This window comes from Pteropus medius, unplaced genomic scaffold (genome assembly GCF_902729225.1).
Source record: "Pteropus medius unplaced genomic scaffold, Ma_sr-lr_union100, whole genome shotgun sequence".
In the NCBI taxonomy this organism is placed as follows: Eukaryota; Metazoa; Chordata; class Mammalia; order Chiroptera; family Pteropodidae; genus Pteropus; species Pteropus medius.
Genome location: NW_024352947.1, coordinates 9,810 through 29,134, shown reverse-complemented (window position 1 = coordinate 29,134; position 19,325 = coordinate 9,810). Strand labels below are relative to the sequence as shown.

At 52.5% G+C, this 19,325-nt stretch overlaps 1 protein-coding gene across 2 annotated transcripts in view; it reads left to right on the top strand.

Moving 5' to 3' along the window:
* The window catches only part of NUP133 (nucleoporin 133), a 43,805-nt gene extending 26,502 nt beyond the window's left edge, over window positions 1-17,303 (top strand). For both annotated transcript variants that reach the window (XM_039850416.1, XM_039850415.1), the window contains 15 exons: window positions 703-866; window positions 1,696-1,790; window positions 5,397-5,621; window positions 7,157-7,279; window positions 7,813-7,912; window positions 8,689-8,940; window positions 9,372-9,505; window positions 11,367-11,525; window positions 12,078-12,213; window positions 12,912-13,030; window positions 14,724-14,804; window positions 15,561-15,625; window positions 16,381-16,469; window positions 16,571-16,750; window positions 16,795-17,303. In XM_039850416.1, the coding sequence (XP_039706350.1) occupies window positions 703-866; window positions 1,696-1,790; window positions 5,397-5,621; window positions 7,157-7,279; window positions 7,813-7,912; window positions 8,689-8,940; window positions 9,372-9,505; window positions 11,367-11,525; window positions 12,078-12,213; window positions 12,912-13,030; window positions 14,724-14,804; window positions 15,561-15,625; window positions 16,381-16,469; window positions 16,571-16,707 (1,879 nt within the window). In that variant the 3' untranslated portion in view covers window positions 16,708-16,750; window positions 16,795-17,303. The remainder of the gene's footprint in view (window positions 1-702; window positions 867-1,695; window positions 1,791-5,396; window positions 5,622-7,156; window positions 7,280-7,812; window positions 7,913-8,688; window positions 8,941-9,371; window positions 9,506-11,366; window positions 11,526-12,077; window positions 12,214-12,911; window positions 13,031-14,723; window positions 14,805-15,560; window positions 15,626-16,380; window positions 16,470-16,570; window positions 16,751-16,794) is intronic.
* Window positions 17,304-19,325: the final 2,022 nt, after the last annotated feature.

The window sequence follows — 19,325 nt, the reverse complement described above, 5'->3', positions numbered from 1 at the left end:
CACACTCACACTCACACACTTTAAAAGCAGTGTGTCTTCCGCGGGCACCTCGGCTCCAGTACACCCAGCACTGTGCTTGTCTCCAAAGCTTATCCTTCGCTTCTGTCCCCGTTCCAGTGACAGGTTCCAGTGACAGGTACCACCGTCCACCGTTTGTTCAGAGCAGAGACGTGGGACTCATCGTGATGCATCAGGTCCTGCCGGTTGCCCAGCAACCTCGTGCATCTTTCTCAGACTTTCTCTCCTTGTCTCGGTCTCGCCGCAGCCGCTGCTGGTCAGGCCGCCTTCTCTTAGATTTTGCAGACACTTCCTACCTGGATTGTCCTCCCTCCTGTCTGACGCGCCGTCTGATGCCCTCTCCATGCACAGTCAGAATGATCTTTGGGAAAAACAGAGCGGATCACGACACTTTCCCAGGGCCCTCCGCGTCCTGACGTGGGGTACGCGGCTCGCGCCCCGGCTGTGCGGCTCACCCCGTCCGAGCGCGCCGCGTCCGCTCCCGAGCCTGCTTCGTCCGGCCCCGCCTTCGTCTTCACTGCGCTTGTCCCTCCGTCTCTCCGACCAGTTTGGAAGAGTCCAGTTCTTTACGCGGCCTCACCGGCCGTCGGGCTAAGATGGCACTTTGGTGTCGCAGTTAACTCTCACGGTGAGCATTGGAAACGCTTACCCCCTTTAATACTTTGTTTTCCAACTTTATTTCAGAAAAGACTTATGTCACGCTCAGACGATGGTCGACGAACTGCTGTCCTCTCATTCTGATTCGGATCCCGACTGCGAACTAGACAGAGCCGTGGCCCAGATCAGCGTGGACCTGGTGGACGACTACCCGGCTTCCGACCCGCGCTGGGCCGAGTCCGTCCCCGAGGGTAAGCGCACGCTGACTGCTCCTAGGGCGTCGTCTGTTTGGAGAATGCTCTAGTTCCTTTATTAAAGCGTCTCTGAGAACACGTTTTTTAATTTCTGAAACAGTTTACTATTAATTCAGTTTAAAAGGTTGAAATTTTTCTCAGGACTAGATTTCGAAAAGGGCTCAGAACAGATTTCTGGGATAGACTGGACACTGAGGGACGATTGGAGCAAACCCTGCTTGTTCTGACGGAAGCAGATCGATTAGCCCTACTTAGCCGCTTCGCCTTTTTGTGTGGAAAAGCAAAGTCGTGGCATAGGTCGTGTGTGGCACTTACTAGCACGATTAAATGATGGCCGGCATCATCCCCGAATTTGGCTAGTAGAAACTGTACGTTTGCCCAAGAGCTGCAGTGAGCGACTCTCAGCACGTAGGGCGGGCATGTCACGTCTTGCCGCCTGACACTGTCCTTTGTCCCCGTGGCTCTCTCTCCTGCATTTCCGCTGCAGCACAGGGGCCCCCGGGGGAATTCTCGAACATCCCTATGTCAGCCTGATTTCCTACTTGACAGGTTTGCTAAGCCTTATTAGACATTTAGGAAAAACTGAGTATTGACTTTCCTTGACCATTTCTTTTGAGCCGTCAAGCTTATTGTGATACAAATGCTCACACTGATGACACATTTCGTGTTTTGAATGAATACCGTAGGAATTGTATCAAGCTCCCACAATTTCTCTCTAAATTTTTTTAACGCTGGGCAATGTTATAAATAATTTCCTTAAAAGGTTGGTATTTTCATTTTGTGTAGATTTTTCTTAACTTTTTGTTTCATTACTGTGTTTGGACAGAAGCACCTGGGTTTAGCAACACATCCCTGATCATTCTTCACCAGCTGGAAGACAAGATGAAGGCCCATTCCTTCCTCATGGACTTCATCCGCCAAGTAGGCACGCCGGTCGCTGTGAGCAGGGGAGCAGGGCACAGGCTCTGCTGTCCCTTTGTCCGCTCTCCAGGGCAGTGGGATGTCCCTCTTCTTACTCTGAGGTGTCTCACTGGGTAGGGGATGACTAGTGTTTTGCATTTTCTTTGCTGACTTAAAAGTAAATACGTTCGGGGCTGTGCGGAGGACTGGTACTCCAAGTATAAAAGTCACATTGAAAATCCGATAAAAAGAAGAAAAAAGGTGTGTCAGCAGAAACGACGCTTTAGCTTTTCTCGTAACATCCTGCGGTGGCCTGCTTTTCATTCAGATTTCACGTGTGCTTTTACATAAAACTTGTGTTTTCGTGAGCTGGTTTTGTATTATTAGAAAGACGAAGAACGATGTGATAAAAACAAGATTTTTATGTGTGGATTTTTGATTTTGAAGTGCCATTAGAAGCACGTTCTCATTTAAAGAAATATCCCTGTTTTTTTCCAACTGTAGTTGACAAACGATACCAGTTTCAGGGGTACAGCAAAGTGGTCAGAGTTTATATAACTTACGAAGCGACCCCCTCTGATGAGTCCAGCACTCACTTGACACCATAGTTATTACAACTTTATGGACTCTACTCCCCGTGCTGTGCTGTACATCCCCGCAGCTGCTTTTATGACTGACAGTTTGTGCTTCTCAATCCCTTTTCCTTTGTCCCCCATCCCCCAAGGCCTCTCCCATCTGGCGACCATCGGTTCGTTCTGTGTCTGTGAGACCGTTTCATTTTTTTGTTGTTCATTTATTTTGTTGTTTAGGTTCCACAGGTAAGGGAAATTACATGGCATTTGTCTTTCTCTGTCTGACTTATGTTACTTAGCATGACACCCACTATGTCCATCCTTGTCATTGCAAATGTAAGATGTCTCTCTCTTTCGTTGTTGAGTAACAGTCCATTGTGTTTGTGTACCACTTCTTTGTCCAGGCATCTGTTGGTGGACACTGAGGCTGCTTCCATATCTTGGTTATGGTAAATAGGGCTGCAGTGAACACGAGGTGCATCTGTCTTTTCGATTTAGTGTTTTGGATTTTTTCGTATAAATAACCCAGAAGTAGAATTGCTAGGTCATAAGGTAGTTTAGTCTTAATTTTTCGATGAGCCTCCAGACTGTTTTCCATAGTGGCTGCACCAATTTCCAGTCCCACCAACAGTGCATGAGGGTTCCCTTTTCTCCACATCCTCGCCAGTTCTTATTTTTTGATTTTTGATTTTTTGATTATTGATGATAGCCGTTCTGACAGGCGTGAGGCGACATCTCATCGTGGTTTGAATTTGCATTTCTCTGATGGCGAGTGACCTTGATCATCTTGTCATTTGGCCATTGGCCATCCGTGTGTCCTCTTTGGAGAAGTGTCTATTCAGATCCTCTGCCCATTTTGTAATTGGATTGTTTGGTTTTTTGGTGTTAAGTTGTATGAATGACTTACATATTTTTGATAAAAATCCCTTATCAGGTGTATCATTTATGAATATCTCCCACCATTCACTAGTTTGTCTTTTTGTTTTGTCGGTGGTTTCTTTTGCCGTGTAAAACATTTTAGTTTGACGTACTGCAATTTTTTACTTTTTCTTTTGTTTTCCTTGCCTGAGGTGACATGTCAGAAAAAATAGTACTAAGAGCAAAATCAGAGTTTACTGCCCGTGTTTTCTTCTAGGAGTTTTATGTTTGGGTCTTGCATTTAAGTCGTTAATCCGTTTTGCGTTTATTCTCACATATGCTGTAAGAAGGTGGTCCGGTTTCATTGTTTTTGCACGATCTGTCCCGTTTTCCCATCACCATTTGTTGACGAGACTGTCCTTACCCATTGCGTCTTCTCGTCTCCCTTTTCATAGACGAATTGATCGTGTAGATGAGGTTTATTTCTGGGCGCTCTGTTCGGTTCCATTGATCTGCGCGCCTGATTTTATGTCATCGCCATGCCGTTTCGATGACTGTGGCCCTGTGGAGTTTGACGTCAGGCAGCGTGATGCGTCCCGCTTTGTTCTTCTCCAGGCCGCCGTGGCTGGTGGGGCCTGAGGTCCCCAGAGGGCTCGCCCCGCTTACGCAGAGCCGAAACGAGAGCACGTTCTGGCTGTAGACAGTGTAGGACACAGGTGACGCCTCTGTGCCAGCAGCAGTGGCTCCCAGGCATCTTACATACGCGGGGGGATGGATTTTGTTCCATTTTTGCTTATTTTTTCCAAAGTCAGTAATGCCTTCGTGTTGAAGAGCTTCTGGTCAGCGCTGCCCAGTAGGACTCCTGTGGCGACAAGAGTGCTCTGTGTCCGTGTCGTGGCTGCGGCAGCCACTGGTCACATGGTGCAGAATGGGGCTGGTGCAGCCGAGAAACAAAATTTTTTTAAGTTTAATTTTAATGAACTTAAATTTAAATCTCCACCTTGGTGGATGGTGGCCACCTCACGGGACAGCGCAGAGCTGCTCCCAGTGAAGAATGCGCAGTGATGACACTCAGGGAGCGTGTGCAGCTGGACACCTGCGCCCGCGAGCCTCCGGGCTCGGCTCCGGCCGGGGCGGGAGGGCCCAGCCTCGAGCTGTCCGGTGCTGCGGCAGCTGCGACCTCACACTTGGTCTGGGGAAGTGGAGACAGGGGCTCCTGTGAGCCTGCTCGTCATGTGGCATGTGACGTGAGCACGCGGTCTCCGTCATGGCGGTGCAGCGACCCCGAGGCACGCGAACCAGTACGGCAGGCAGGCACCTGGCGCCCGGGCAGGGAACGTGGCTCCAGGCCTCGGGACGGTCGGCACGGAGTGACCATCAGGGTGGAGGCGGGCGCCGTTAAAGAGCATCAGGGCACAGGCGTCGGCGTGTCCCACAGTCAGGTGACGAGGGTGGTTTACCTGTGCTGTCAGACACGGAGCGACCCGAGTGCCGCAGGAGCACGGGGCTCCAGGAGGCGCCGCGGGAAGGGCGGGCGGGCCGCAGACGCGCCCTCTGGGCCGCTGCGCTTCCGACCGCGTGTTTGTCACTGTGTCGGTAGGGATTCTGTGGGGATTCGGAGTATTGTTTTTTTGTTTGTTCTCTGTGTACTTTTCTGTACTTAAAATAATTCTCAATATATAAAAATCAGGTCACTTTTTGACGAGACGGATTCTGCTTAAAATGGGAGACTTATTACTTGCGTCTGTCTCTCGGCTTCGTTGAAGTTCAGGTTGTTGTGACACTTGACCAGGTAGGGAGCTTACGAGAGCCCCTGGCACCAGTCACGGCCCAGGAAAGGCCTGTGGCCGTGGAGGAGGCAGAGGATTGGGCTCCCCGATCCCCGCCCCAGGCTTTGGGGTCCTGGGAACCAGCCGTGGGAGATGGAGACTGTGCGGTACTCGGGCGGTGGGGGGGCCGCCACGCCAACGAGACAGCAGCAGCGGCTCTGTGTGACTTGGTCTTCCTAGAGGCGGTCCGCATTTCTTACCGGCGCGTGTGCACGTATGTGTGCGTGCGCCCATGTGCGTGCGTGTGTGAACAGCCCTGGGGGAGAGCTGGCCGGTGGCCCTGCGCCAGTGTGCGTCCCGCGGGCACACGGCTGTGCCGTGCGTGTCACTAACGCCTCCCAGGAGCCCGTGCGTGCGTCTCCCCGCAGGTCGGCCTGTTCGCACGTCTGGGCACTCTGCCGGTGAGGGGGACGCCCATGGCCACGCGGCTGCTGCTGTGCGAGCACGCGGAGAAGCTGTCGGCCGCCATCGTCCTCAAGAACCACCATTCGCGGCTGCCCGACCTGGTGAACACGGCGCTGCTGATGGCTCTGAGCAGGAGGGACCACGAGGTCCCCCCTAGCCTGACCCCTGCAGATGTCTTCTTCAGAGAGGTGAGCAAGTCCGTCTCGTCCCCCGAGCAGCTTCCCCAAGCCTGCAGTGACTTGCCGACTGTGGCCCAGCAGGGACGAGACTGAGGACACAAGTTCCCGTGGAGCTGTCCCACGGGGCTGCGCGCCCGCTGAGTAGATTCTGTGTCGCTCATTCACCACGTCCCCGTAACGGAGAGCCTGCAACGCTGACTGAGAGGCCCCCCCTCCCCGCCCCCCATGGGCCAGGCCTCACGGTGGCTCCTGCAGCCCTGGGCGCTGTGCGTCCCCTGTTGGTCCCCTCACTCCTGCCCACACCATTGTAGACAGTCCCTTCTCTAAACTCCTCAGTGTCCTGCTAGGATCCTGCTGGCCACCTCCTTCTTAAAATCAGATTTGTCTTTAGAGGGAAAGGGAAACCTGTGTATTTCGGAGGGCGAGAAGGTGAAGATGTGGGCCAGCTGGTGGTAGCGCACGCTGCAGCGTCATGCCCAGCTCGGGGACCCGGCCGATGCCTCCCGACCTGGTGACGGGGCAGGGAGACCGCACACTGCGCACGAGAGAGGCTGACTGTCTCACCGGAGCCGGCGGCACTCAGCGCACGGTGTCGGCCATGCCCGCGGCTGCCCCTGCAGTCCCCACCTGGGCCGTCCTGTCCCTTGGTGCCATTGTCCCGGTTTAGAAACAGCGCTCGCTCTTCTCCCAGCTGAGCGAAATCGGGACTTGTTTTCTGCATCCGGGGAACTTTGAACTCTATTTGGGTCTCTAGTTTTATTTTCTCCGTCTTACAGTCTAGCTGTAATCTAGCATTTGACAGGCCATGCCAAGAAGTCTCTTTTTTGCTTAATTTTTGATGGGACATAATCTAAAAATAATCGAAGACACTGAACTGTGTTCTGTTTTTCTGTGGATTCTGTGAACGTAGTTCGGTGAATACTTTGTTTTCACACAGTCGTCCTATAATATGTGCAGGGGATTGGTTCAGACCGCCCCCCCCGCAGCATGGAAATTTCATAGATGCTCAGGTCCCTTTTACAAAACTACGTGGTATTTGCTTATAACCTGTGCGTATCCCCCACGTACTTTAAATCACCTCTAGATCACTTACGGTAGTGCTGTAACTACGTCAGCATCTAGCGCGGTACGTGCTGTGTGAATGGCCGTTACACTGTTGTTCGGGGAATAATGACAGAAAGGTGTGTAGCGGGCAGCACAGACACAGTGCAGCCTACGTAACCACTGTGAGCCTGAACACATAGCACGTGGCAGCAACAATGTGGCATTTTTTCCCTGAATATTTTGGCTCCGCGGTGGTTGAGGGCCGGCTGTACTTGGTGTTTAAATAAAAAGTCTACCTGGCAACAGCCCGGAATCCGCTTGTCTGTCAGGCGTTACCCGGGCGGGCTCACTTTTCTCGCTTTTTCACTCGTTTGCACCACTCACTGTCGGCTTCTGACTGGTGAGCCGTGGGCGCGACCTGAGCGCTGTCGAGTGGGGTGCGGTCGCCGCCCGTCGCCGCGGCTCCGGTCGTAGGTGGCTGACTTCTCTCCGCCCCTCAGGTGTCCCAGGTAGACACCATCTGCGAGTGCCTGCTGGAGCACGAGGAGCAGGTGCTGAGGGGCACGGCGCTGGACGCGGCCGAGTGGGCCGAGGTGGTGGTTGACGTGAACAACATCCTCAAGGTAGCGGGGCCCGGGCAGGGGACGCTGCGTGCCTGCTCTGGCACCACAGTGCGTGAGCGGGCAGCCGCTCGCCGATGCCGAGAAGTTGGGCACGTGTCAGTGGTTTTATCAGTCCCCTAACAGCCGTTCGGGTGGTTTGACTTGTGCGCGTTAGCGGAGCCTGTAACCCTGAGTTCTGTTTGGTGGAATAAGCCTTTTTTCCGGGGAAGGATACGTTGCAAATGGAACGGTCTGAATAAGTTTCTGTTTTTTAATTACTCGAAAGCTCACTACTTATATTTATTGATTAAAACGTTCCATTGAACTGTAGCTGGTATGCTTTATGATAACGACATTCCCACTTGGTTACTGTCGTTTTCCAGAATTGAAGTTAAACAAATTTCAAATGCAAAGAGCATCAAAAGTCATGCCCCAGACCTGCGTCGAGTGTTCTCTCGTATGATAGACTGATGTTCACATTATCTTCAGAATTCTGGGGGGAGATGGTCATCGCTCTCCGTGTGTGGTAACGGTGACGCATGTCATTGTCCCAGGACATGCTGCAGGCTGCCAGTCATTATCGTCAGAACAGACAGTCTTTGTACAGAAGAGAAGAACCTGGGGGGAAGGAGCCCGAGTACATTCCGTGGACAGGTGAGGTCGCCAGCACCGAGTCCAAATACTGATTTATTCGCTGTTCGAATTACATTTCTAGTGAGCCCTCGATCTGGGAGGTGTGTGATTCCGCTAGCGCACATTTGCAGGCTAAATGGAAAATAGCTTAAGTGCCATCTCCAAAACGAGCGATTCTTGTGAAAATCGCTCTATTCCCTTGGAATAATTTATAGTTCTCTCTGTGCTTTATGTCTTTAACCCGCACTCATATGCATCTGTTAGGCATTAGTACGTACAGTTGTTTGTAGAAGCAGGTCCTGGCCCTGGAAGTATTGACTATACTCTATGTTGACTTGACACAAGAAGGTAAATAGAGTTGCCTTAAAGCAGCAGTCGTCAAGCTTTGTGGCACCGGGGACCGGGACTCCCCTCTAACGCCTGAGGATCCGAGGCAGAGCTGAGGCGGTGATGCTGGCCCCGGGGAGCGGCTGCAGATGCAGACGAGGCTTCGCTCGCTGGCCCGCCGCTCCACTCCTGCTGTGCGGCCCGGTTCCTGATAGGCCACAGTGGTGCTGGTCCGCAGCCTGGGGTTGGGACCTCTGCATTTAAGGACTTGGAGGGCAGCATCATGCTAAGTGGCTTCGCTAAGGAGGTCCCTGGGGAGACGGGCTCGGAGCAGGACAGGAGGTAGCAGCTGAGCCCGTCTGGTTTATTTTTCCAGCGGTGGTGAAGAGAGAGTTTTGAGGCAGCTGGTTTTCCTCCAGCCGCTCCAGAACCCTCGCTTCCCGTCTCTGTCGTTTTATGTCGTCCCGCAGCAGCGAGTGGTCCCGCCAGCATCCGAGCAGCAATAGTGCGCCAGCACGAGGTTGTCCTGAAGACGGTTTACCCTCAGGCGGACAGCAGCCTCCGGAACATTCTGATGGAGCAGCTGGTCGCCCTGATCGATTGCTTCCTGGATGGTTACGTTTCTCAGCTGAACTCTCTGGACAAATCCAGTGATCAGGACAGATACGACAGCCTGGAAGTGGAGTACACACAGAAGCGCCTGGGTCTCCTCTCCCCCCTTCGTAAGTGTGTGGCACCTGGCGAGGGCTCTGGGTCTTTAATTTGCAGAACGGATGAAGGGGTCACGTCGTCACCACACTGTAGCCAGTGAACCGTGGACCCAGCTGTGCCGAGAACTTAAAGCCAACCGTGCAACTGTCTCTGTTCGTGTGTTCGGCCCGTTCTCATCCCGATGAGGAGCAGCGGCTTGTTTTGCTAGTATTTGGCGGATGGGAGTAGCTTCTCAGAGGCGGTGAAGAAGCAAGGGACAGAATTTGCATCTTTAATGATTTTATATGAATGCGAAACCAAATGCCAGTATCTAGAAGGGTTTCTTTTCTATTCATTATTTTTAGTATGTAATATGAATAAGGATAAAATTGCAAGTAGTATATTTTATCACACGTGACGTTTTCACTAACAGGATGTTTTCCATCTGCTTTCATTTCCGTAGTCACACTAGGCCAGTACACGTGGGCTGCTTCGTTAGCAGAAAAATACTGTGACTTCGATATCTTAGTGCAGATGTGCGAGCAAACCAACAACCAGACGAGACTGCAGCGCTACATGACCCAGTTTGCTGATCAGGTAACGGACGCTGGGGACGGAGGTGGGGGACCCCGTGACGGATGTGGCCACTTCTGTGTCACGCGGGGTGTTTAGATGACGCAGTCTTGTTGTAGTTAACTTAGACACTGATTTACGTGTTATGGTTCTTGGTTTTGGCAGATGATGCTTTATGTGTAAACGTTACTGAAATATTCTTTGACCTTTGAAAAACGTTAAAACTTTCTGCTCTTGTGTTTTCAGTTATAACTAAAAATACTTACGTACGTGAATATCAATTGAGTTTTAAAAATTCGAATAGAAAGCCGTAGGCGCCTGGGGCGCTGCCCCGCAGACCTCCGATGCCCGCTCGCCTCCGGGTCCTGTTGTCCTTGTTTCGAATCTCGGCTCCCGTTTTAACGCAGCTCCCGTCCGACTCCGTGTGGGCGAGTTCGAGCTGCTCTTCAAAGCCAGCTTATTCAATCAGTCGATCTTCATGTAACAACTGATTTTTTTCTTCCTATAAAAGCGGCATTATATAAAATTCTGAAAATCCCTGTAAACAAAAAGATTTAAGCAAATCACTTAGAATCCCACCACCCAGCGGGAGCCCTTCCAAACACTTGGTTTGTATGCTCCGTGTTATTATAGACAAGCGCATCAGTCAACTGCGGGTTTGACGCACTGCATCACAGCCGTGTGCCTGTCACGTGAAGTGCTGCACACCAGCATTTCATGATTCCACGGGCTGGGTGTAACATCCCGCATCTGATCAGTCGCTGGCTGTTGGGCGTGGCTGGTCTAGCGTTTGACAGTAGTGCTAAAATAAATACTTTCACGGCCATCATTTTTCTTCTTTTTATGGATTCTGGTTCCTCATTGGCATTTTCCATCCATTTTTTGCATTGTCCCTTTTCTTTAATATGTTGAGTAGTTATTTTTAACTTTTTTTGTACTATAAAACCTGATCGTTCCTAGGTCTGCTTTTCTTGCCTGCTTATTAGTCCTATTTTTGTTTATTATGTCTCGTGATTTTTTTATTGTGTTTTGGACATTGTGTATAAAAGAACCATAACACTGGGGGTCCGTGCTGTTTCCCCGGGGGGCAAATAAGATGAGATGCAGGCCACTCATCGGCGTAGACCACCGTCGCCTCATCGGTGGGGGGAGGGGGATCCAGGGCCTGGTTGCAGTTTTCCTCGCATTCAAGTTTGGTTCCAAAGTCTGTGGGACCGGTGCGTCCACTGCAGGGTCCCCTGTAGGCAGACTGTCTCCTAGGAACCGTGAGACCGCAGGACATTGGTCTTCCTTTCCAGCCCAGGCCCTGCCCCAGCCCAGCCTTCAGCAGGCATCCTGCAGGGAAGGCTGGCTGGGCATGCAGAGCTTCCAGGCTCTGACGTGTCGTGCAGCTCACTTGGCCGTTTTACACAGATTCTGAGAGCCTTTCATTCTGGAACGATCATCTCGGCCCTGTCCAGTGGAAAGAACTTTCCGTTGACAGTGGAGAGCTTGCTCACGCGTGCTGTCCCAAATGGGAGTCTCTAGCGCCATATGGCAGCTGAGCACTTGAAATGTGGCTGGTGTGACGGAGGCACCCGACTGTTCAGTTTTAATCACATTTGAGCAGCTGCGTGGCTGGTGACCACCACACCCCCAGCACACGCCAGAGTCTGCGTGATCTCGAGCAGCGTGTCCCTTCTGAATCTGGCCTTGTTTGGCAAATGGGGTGATTGAATTAGGCGATTTTTTGAGGGCCCTGCAATATGGGAAATTAGCGTTTAAAGCAAGATTTGTATTCTGGAGTCTAAGAGCTTTGGAAGAAAGTGGATATTTTATTAACAGAAATGCATTTTTGAAACTGTATTGCTAAATGTCATTGGATTCTTGGCTCTGCCATTGATAGAATTTTTCAGACTTCCTCTTCCGTTGGTACCTGGAGAAGGGGAAGAGAGGCAAATTGCTGTCACAGCCCATTTCTCGGCACGGACAGCTGGCGAGTTTTCTGCAAGCTCACGAACACCTCAGCTGGCTGCATGAAATCAACAGCCAGGAACTGGAAAAGGTAAGGAGGGTTCAGGTACACGAGAAAATCGGAGCAACTTTCAGTTTTAAATAGTTTTATTCTTAATAGTTAAAAAACTTATAGATTATTTTAAACGTGTCTCTCTTATTCACACATAATTTGAACATTCTTTATGTAGTCCATTGGGAGTTGACTCTTACAGTAATAAAAAGCACAAAAAACTTATTAGCACATAAATAAGTCGGCCTGTTTTTGTAACGAACATTTTGTTATAATAAAAACGTTTACATTAGTAGTAGAAACAGTACACAAATCAACTTTAAAGTTCCTGACAATGTCGAAGTGCCACGTGATGGTCACAGAGCAAATGTGCATTACGTGTCTCTCTCCCCGTAGTGAGTGTGGGCGGCCGATACTGGGCAGTTGCTTTTCAGTGTGTGGGGCACCTCAGTTTTCAGGTGTGCCGATACTGACTTCATCTTTCATTGATGGAGCTTTAGTGGGGGGGTGTTTGGGTCGTACTTAACCTTTATTTCGACTCGAATTAGTAACCAGGACCTTACCACGGTTCTCACGTTTTGTTTCTTCTAGGCACACGCAACGCTTCTGGGTTTGGCAAATTCGGAAACACGTTACTTCGCAAAGAAGAAAACCCTCCTTGGATTGAGTAAACTGGCCGCGTTAGCTTCGGACTTTCCAGAGCATGTGCTGCAGGAAAAAATCGAAGGTAAAAGAAGGGATTTGAGCAGCTCAGTCACGACGTCGGCAAGGTTCACGTGGTTTAGCCCGGAGGGCAGGTCGGCAGGTGGGCGGGTAGATGATGGAGCTAGCAAAAGCAGAAAACTGTTAACAGCTGAATACATTCGTTTCGTAGTCTTTAGATTTCCCATAGGTTTGAGATTATTCGAAATAAAAATCGGAGGGGGGCTGTTAGCTCAGGCGAGGGGAGAAGAACAAGTGACCTGGGGAGTTTGGCCTCAGGGCCTGGCAGCTTGAGCCAACCTCTCTTGAGTGGTAGCGGTGACCTTGAGGATCTGGACAGAACTGGTTTTTGCTTCTCCTAGAACATACTCTGGGTGGCTTCTAAACGGTCGTTTCTCGGGGCGGGTGGCATTCACTGAGCTGCCACGCAGTGGGGCCACGAGACGCCAGATTCGGGGGACTGTGCCTGACCCGTAACCGTCCACTCTGCCGCTTCCAGCAGCAGGGCGGCTTCCTCCCCTCTCTGTCCCCCCCGACTGGTTCCGGCCGCTGCGATGATTCTCGTGACTTGGCTGGACCCACGAGTATGTGGTAACGCCATCAGGGCCCGGAACAGCAGAGTTAGTAACGCTGCGGGGTCGTTGACTGGTGACCAGAGCTCTTTTTTAAATTCGGATTTGAGAAAAGCGAAAGTTTACCCCGCCCTCTCGTTTCGAATTCCAGAAATGGCCGAGCAGGAGCGATTTCTGCTGCACCAGGAGACGCTGCCTGAGCAGCTGCTGGCGGAGAGGCAGCTGAGTCTCAGCGCCATGCCCGTGCTGACGGCACCACAGCTCATCAGCGTAAGTGCGGCCCAGGCCCCCGCCGTGCTGGGCTCCAAGCGCCAGTGCGGGCCCAGGCCTAGTGCCCAAGGGCGGCTCCACGCCCCCGCTCCTGGCACCCCGCTTGGAGTGAGCTGTTAGAAGCAGCGCGGGAACAGGGTGCCGATTAGCAGAAGGGTGAGGGTCAGCCTCTGCTCATCCAGCGACCAGGGAAATGACTTGCAGTTTGCTTTGTCCCTGTGGGACAGGTAGGTGCCATGAGATGCGTTTCAGGCTCTTCTGTGAGAAGAATGGTGTACGGGCCTGGACGACGGCCCATGGGTGCCACCCTCCCCTTCTTCCTCCGCAGCGCACTGGCCTGGGGCTGCGGCCCAGACCAGACTGTTCCGCTGCTCCAGGCGCCTGTAGTTTTAACGCTACTGCTTTCCTTTCAAGAAAGCGTTTTAAATGGAAGAGTCATGCCATAGGGTCCCGTGAGTTTGCTCTAATTGAAAAGAAAGGAAACAGCTCAAAAACATGAGTATTGTAGCTATTGTTAGCAACACGTTCTGCGTTTGAGCTCACGGGCAGCCTCTGGAGATAGAATATTCAGTGTCAAAATCTGAGATGCTGTTGCTTGGAGAGTCACCGCTACTTTATGTATCAGAAAGAAGGAAAAAGGAGTGCCGGGTTTGCACGATACGATGTTAGGTTTAATGCCACGTGCCAAGTTCAGAGACGTGAGCGTTGTGGAGGAAAAAGGAAGTTGAGAACAGTGACGTGAGCGTTGTTTTTAAGTGCTAAGACAGCACAGGCAGACTTTCCCGAAGTGGCCTGAGTGTGGCCTTTGCTGCCAGAGGGTCTGCTCAGTCTTCCCAGCCGTTTCCCGTTTGCCCCGGGAAGACCCGCCCGCAGTGCTCACCCGAGATCGCGCGGCTAAGCCTCAGCCCGAGCCGCAGAGCTTGCCGCGGAACAGCTCGCTCCAGTACATCGATGGTCCTTGGAAGTGACAGATGATGTCATTCTGTTTATAGCATTCTGTTTTTAGCAGTTCGATCGCTGAAAATGTCAAATCCTAGAAAACGTGTCTTTCCTACACGTGATGATGAACACTGGCAGCGAGCTGCTTTTTTTTTTTCTAAACGGGAACTGGGTTAAAATGAAGTTTGTTCTATTACAAATGGTCATCATGTAAAGAATATAGGAAAATTCACACTGGTGTTTTTTAACAAGGCGAGTGTCTTCGCGATGATAAAATTACAGAAAGCTTGAACACGGAAGCGCGTATATAGGCAGCTGCGCCCTAACCAGCCCCAGATGAATCGGTGGCGTGTCGACGTATGTTTTTGTATCTTTTAAGTAAACTGGACCAGCTTCGTGCTTTGTCACAGATCTCAGTTTTTAAAACCTTTCGAAAGGGCTTTACAAAGGCAAGGGCAGCAGTTTCCCGCAGGGAATATGTTTAGAAGGGTGCGGGGGTGTGTGCGCTGTCTGAACCCCAGACCGCAGACCCGCGGACGTTCTGAAGGGTTACGTCCCAGGTCGTTGGCATTAGTCACTGATAGAGCAGAGGCCGCTTTTAAAGGTGGCTTCCCGTGAGGTGGCGGCTGTCGCGCCCGAACGCGACTCCAGTCTTCACCGTGAGAATGCCTGCGGCTGGCGGGGAAGACGGTGTCTGCGGTCGTGCCTGAGCCCCCGCCTTACACGGTCCTCCTTGTTTTGACTTGCTGTGTAGCTGTATGTCTGCGAAGAAAACAGAAGAGCTAATGAGTACGATTTCAAGAAAGCTCTGGACTTGCTGGAATACATCGACGAGGTAAGCGACATCGACAAGGTGAGCGGCATCGACGAGGTGAGCGGCATCGCCCGAGACGGCTGCTGCTCGGAACAGCGTCGTAGCGTTTTCTGCAGAACTGATTCAAAGAAAGAGGAGGGACAAATACCTCTTGTAGCCAATCGTGAAATGTGTCAGTTAAAATAGACGGTCTGGTTTGGTGGCCGTACTCTTGGATTACGTCCAGCTCTTTGGAAAAGCCTGTCAGGTGACCCCGCTTCCTGATCACCCCACATCCCAGGCGTCTTCTCCGTATGTGAATGCAGGGCGCTGCTTCTCGGAGTCCTGGTGTGTCGCTCGCTCTCGTTATCAAGTCGCCATTGATCCCTCTGATACGTTGTTACTCTGTCAAGTCGTTCTTGATGGACGTCACGCGAGAGAAGCCGTTGCTCAGCTTTCTTTGAAGAAAAAGATGATAGTGAAAATCCTGTAGATGAGTGAAAGTATCTGGTGGATTTTAAAGCGTGACGTGTTGGCTTTTATGTCACTTGTTTAAGGCTCTGGGTAAAGTCGCGTCACCGAAGGGTCACCAGAAAGTAATTCCCCCATCGTCCATGTGCTGGCTAGTCTGCATAGTGTCTGTGTGTCAAAGGAGAGAAAATTTTTTAATTTATGGATTAAAGTAAAGCAATAATTGCGTAGACTTACATAACTAGAATTGGGAGTTGACATAATTCGGATTCGAGCACGCACTTTTTAAAGTCTCACTCAGTGCAGATTCTTTGCTTTGCTGTGAAGGAGGAAGATGTGGACATAAATGACCTGAAGCTGGAGGTCCTCTGCCGAGCTCTGCGGAGGGACAAGTAAGTTCTGATGGGCTGGGCCGCGGGCGGCATCAGGGGCCTGGTAACCGCCTGTGTCGTCGGTCACCTTAACTGCTTCGCTCAGTGGTTCAAGAACAGCCTGAGGCCTAGGACCACTGGCGTGGTCATCTCTATTTTTAAATTCAGACAGTTTGCCCGGAGATACGTGTCCTGTTTTCACGGAAGTAGGGCCAGCTCTGCCGAACAAGGCACAAGGCTACCTTTTTCTATTTTTAATGAGACGTCGTCACGATGGGGGGCCCAGTGCCCTCTTCTGCGTTCCTGCGGCCTCCCTCCCACATCTGTCACATGCCCTCAGGGGAGGGTTTTGTCCACGGGCGTGGTGGCGCTAGGTGGCATTAGGAGCAATTGGTCGTGGGGCTGGATCATTTTCAGGAGGAGAGTTTGAGGAGGTCGAGACGCGACTGCTCAGACCTTCCCCTGCTCGGTCCCCGCTCGGTCCCCGCTCCCGCGGTGCGGGCAGGTGCGGCGGGGCGGGCGTTACCCAGCGTCTCTCCCTCCAGTCACCCAGGCAGTTAAAGTCGTTGTCCACATGCTAAGAGCTTAGTACGTGGACAGTGTTAGACTGGAGGAGAGAGATTTTGCATATTTTACACACAGACGCAAGTCATTGGGAGCTTCCAGCTTCCTGCTCGCTTCTCCTTCCTAACCTTAAAAGCACGCTGTCATTTGACTGGAATTCCCGGCTTTTGTCCCTGATCTCATTGTCACCTCACAGTGATTTTGTTTTCTAGCTGGTCCAGCTCAGATGGCAAAGATGATCCAATTGAAGTATCTAAAGACAGCATATTTGTGAAAATATTACAGAAGCTTTTGAAAGACGGTGAGTGCCTCGTTACTGTGGAGCATGGCCGGTCGTGCTCGTGCGGGAGCTCGTGCGGGAGCTCTGCGAAAGTGGACGCTGACCCCGTGTTTTGTCCGCAGGCGTTCAGCTCCGTGAGTACCTGCCGGAGGTGGGAGACCTGCTCCAGGCGGACCAGCTGGGAAGCCTGAAGTCCAACCCCTACTTCGAGTTTGTTTTGAAAGCGAATTACGAGTATTATGTCCAGGGACAAATGTAACTTTTTCGAAAAATGGTCCTCATTCTTGAAAATTTGCATAAGCGCGTCCTTATAAACATTTTAGGCCTTACACATCTAGGAGTTCGTCCGGCCTTATGACGTTGCCGAGCGTTTCGCACTGCATCTGAAGCCGCTGCGGCCTGCGTGGCCGCTGTTGGTTTCCAGTCCGTGGTATTTCCTCCTCCTCCCATCTGAGCCACATCGGTCGTTTCTGTCCCCGATGCCCTCTCGCCCTCCCTCCGCCCAGGGCTCTGTAGTTCTCGCCCCGGTGCTGGCACATGTCACTTCAGGGCTTCAGTTCCTGTGACTCAGTAAACGATGGAATTGTGCTGGATTCTCTCTGAACTTGCTGTGCCCGGGCGTTGTGCACTGAGCAGAACCTGAGCGTTTGGCATCGAGTGTGGTTAAGTCTGTGGGACACGCTAGCAAGCTGGACGTCAGCCTTTGCTAAATTACAGGAATGAAAGACAAACAGGGCCTGATCCACCTGAGCTTGGTTACTGGGTCATTCATCGGGGGAATTTTAAACTTCTACATAGCGGTAAGAGTATTAATGGAAGTATCTCAGTGAATAAAACATTTCTGTGGCTTTCTGACCCGAGTGACCGCAGGTACGTTCATCGGACGAGCTGAGTCGCAGCCTTTCGGTTTGGGGACCTGGGCTGCTTCGTGCCTTCAGGGCGATTCACACTGGTTCCCGCCAGTGCTCGGCCCACGTAAAGCTGGAAACCACTATAGCTGAGCTCACGGCAAAGCCGCGGTTCCCAGAGCTGCTCGATCTGGGGCGGTATCGCCACTCGGTTTTCATCTGGCTTCGAGGAGCAGGCGCTGGCGCGGACAGGCCCGCGGTCCCGCGGTGAGGAGGGCCCGGCCCCTGGTTTCAGCGTGCCACCGCCTGCGCGTCCCCTCCCGGGCAGACGGAGCCTTCGAGCGTGCTCGCTGGGACGGGGGAGGGATGCCAGGGCTGCCCTGCGTGGCTGCGGCTCGGGCGCGGGGACGGCTTAGTGTGCGAAGGCCCCGAGCAGTGGGGAGGACTTGTCACGTGGCCCATAGGGAACGGCGGTGACCGTGGAAATCGGCCCAAGATTTTGAATTTTTTTCTTCTCAATTTTTTAAAATGCGTTCCACCGCACAGCCTTCGTCGGAGCACGGCCTTTTTCCGCAGGTTACTCGGCTTACGCAGTGGACAGGACGGCGTGACGGTGACCCCGTGTGGGAGGGCAGCTCTGCATTCCCGTGTGCGCGGGGACGGCCACCCTCTGACCAGGTCGTGCTGCCGAAGACGGCTCGGAAGAGCTGGCTTGTGCTGCTTCCATCTGGGGTCTGAATCCTGGTGGCCGGTGGAGCGGGGCCCCCCAGACCTGCTTCTCATTCTGTCCTAACCCAGCTGCAGAGTCATGTGGCCCAGCCTCCCCTACTCCCTCGGGACACCCCGCGGGAGAGTGCCCCAGGAGGCCGTAGCCTTACCGGCTGCGATGCACAGCCAGCCACTCAGCACCGCAGTGCATTTCTAAAAGCCAGACTCCAAAATTTAAAAAAATACTGTACGAAACGTTAAACCCATTTTTTTCAAAAAAAAGTGTACAAGAGAAAAGAAACGCCTGTAAACCCACCAGCCAGAAGTAGCGTCAGTTGCCGCTTTGAAACACCTGAGACGGGTGTGGACAATGGGAGGTCCACTGTCCACGGGTGTGGACAATGCTTGCTGCTGTAGTTTGAAGGAAGAGAGAGCAGCCCCTGCCTGCTTGCGGGTGACAGGAGGGCCACCCAGGCGACCCTGCGGGACCACGTGCGTCATCCAGCTCACTGAGCGTGGTCCTCTCATGTCCAGGCGAGTGGTGGTGCCTATAACACGTAGGGCGCAGCGTCGGTGGGGATGGGGGCGTGTAAAGTGTTTTTCGCACTTACGCTTAAATTACTAGCAGTGTGATAGATGCTGCACAGACTGAGCACGATTCGGGGTGCACAGGTATGAGGACCAGAGGGGACAAGTCTGGAGAGAAGGGAGGTGTGAGCAAAGGGCCTGTCACCGTCGGAGCTGCGGCTGCACCTGCACACCTGGAGGCCGGAGCTCCGCGGAGGCGTTGTTGGCCACCGTCTGAGGACGCGCAGGAGTCACCCGCTACTCAGCAGCACCGGTGTGGTCCCCAAAGGCATGTGTGCGTGGAGGTGGCTCGTCCACCTGCTCGTGAGGTCGGCTCCCCAAGCTGGTGAGAATGCAAGGCCAGGCGGGCTGGAAGCCGCCCCTCCCGACCCGCACAGCCTGGGAGCCGCCTGCCTGCCGGCGGGGAGAGCAGATGTCCACCCCGCCCCGCATCCACGGTCCCCGGTCTGTGCACCGGCAAGTCTCGGTGGCTGTTTCTACGCACAGCTTTCACCATGTTCGGATCGATGAGACTGAGCTCAGAGAGCCTCGCTTTTTGCACTGAGCAAGGGTTCCGGAAACGTTTACCCCGCTCCCCTTGAAATGTCAACGGACTATCAGACATTTAGTGTTTGACAGCACGTTTCCCTCCACCTCCAAGGCCAGAATTCGAGCTGTCCCCCTCTACGGAGCAGCTAGTGCGTTTGCCAGCCTGTGTTTTTTCTAGTGTCTCCACTCCCCACTGACACAGGAC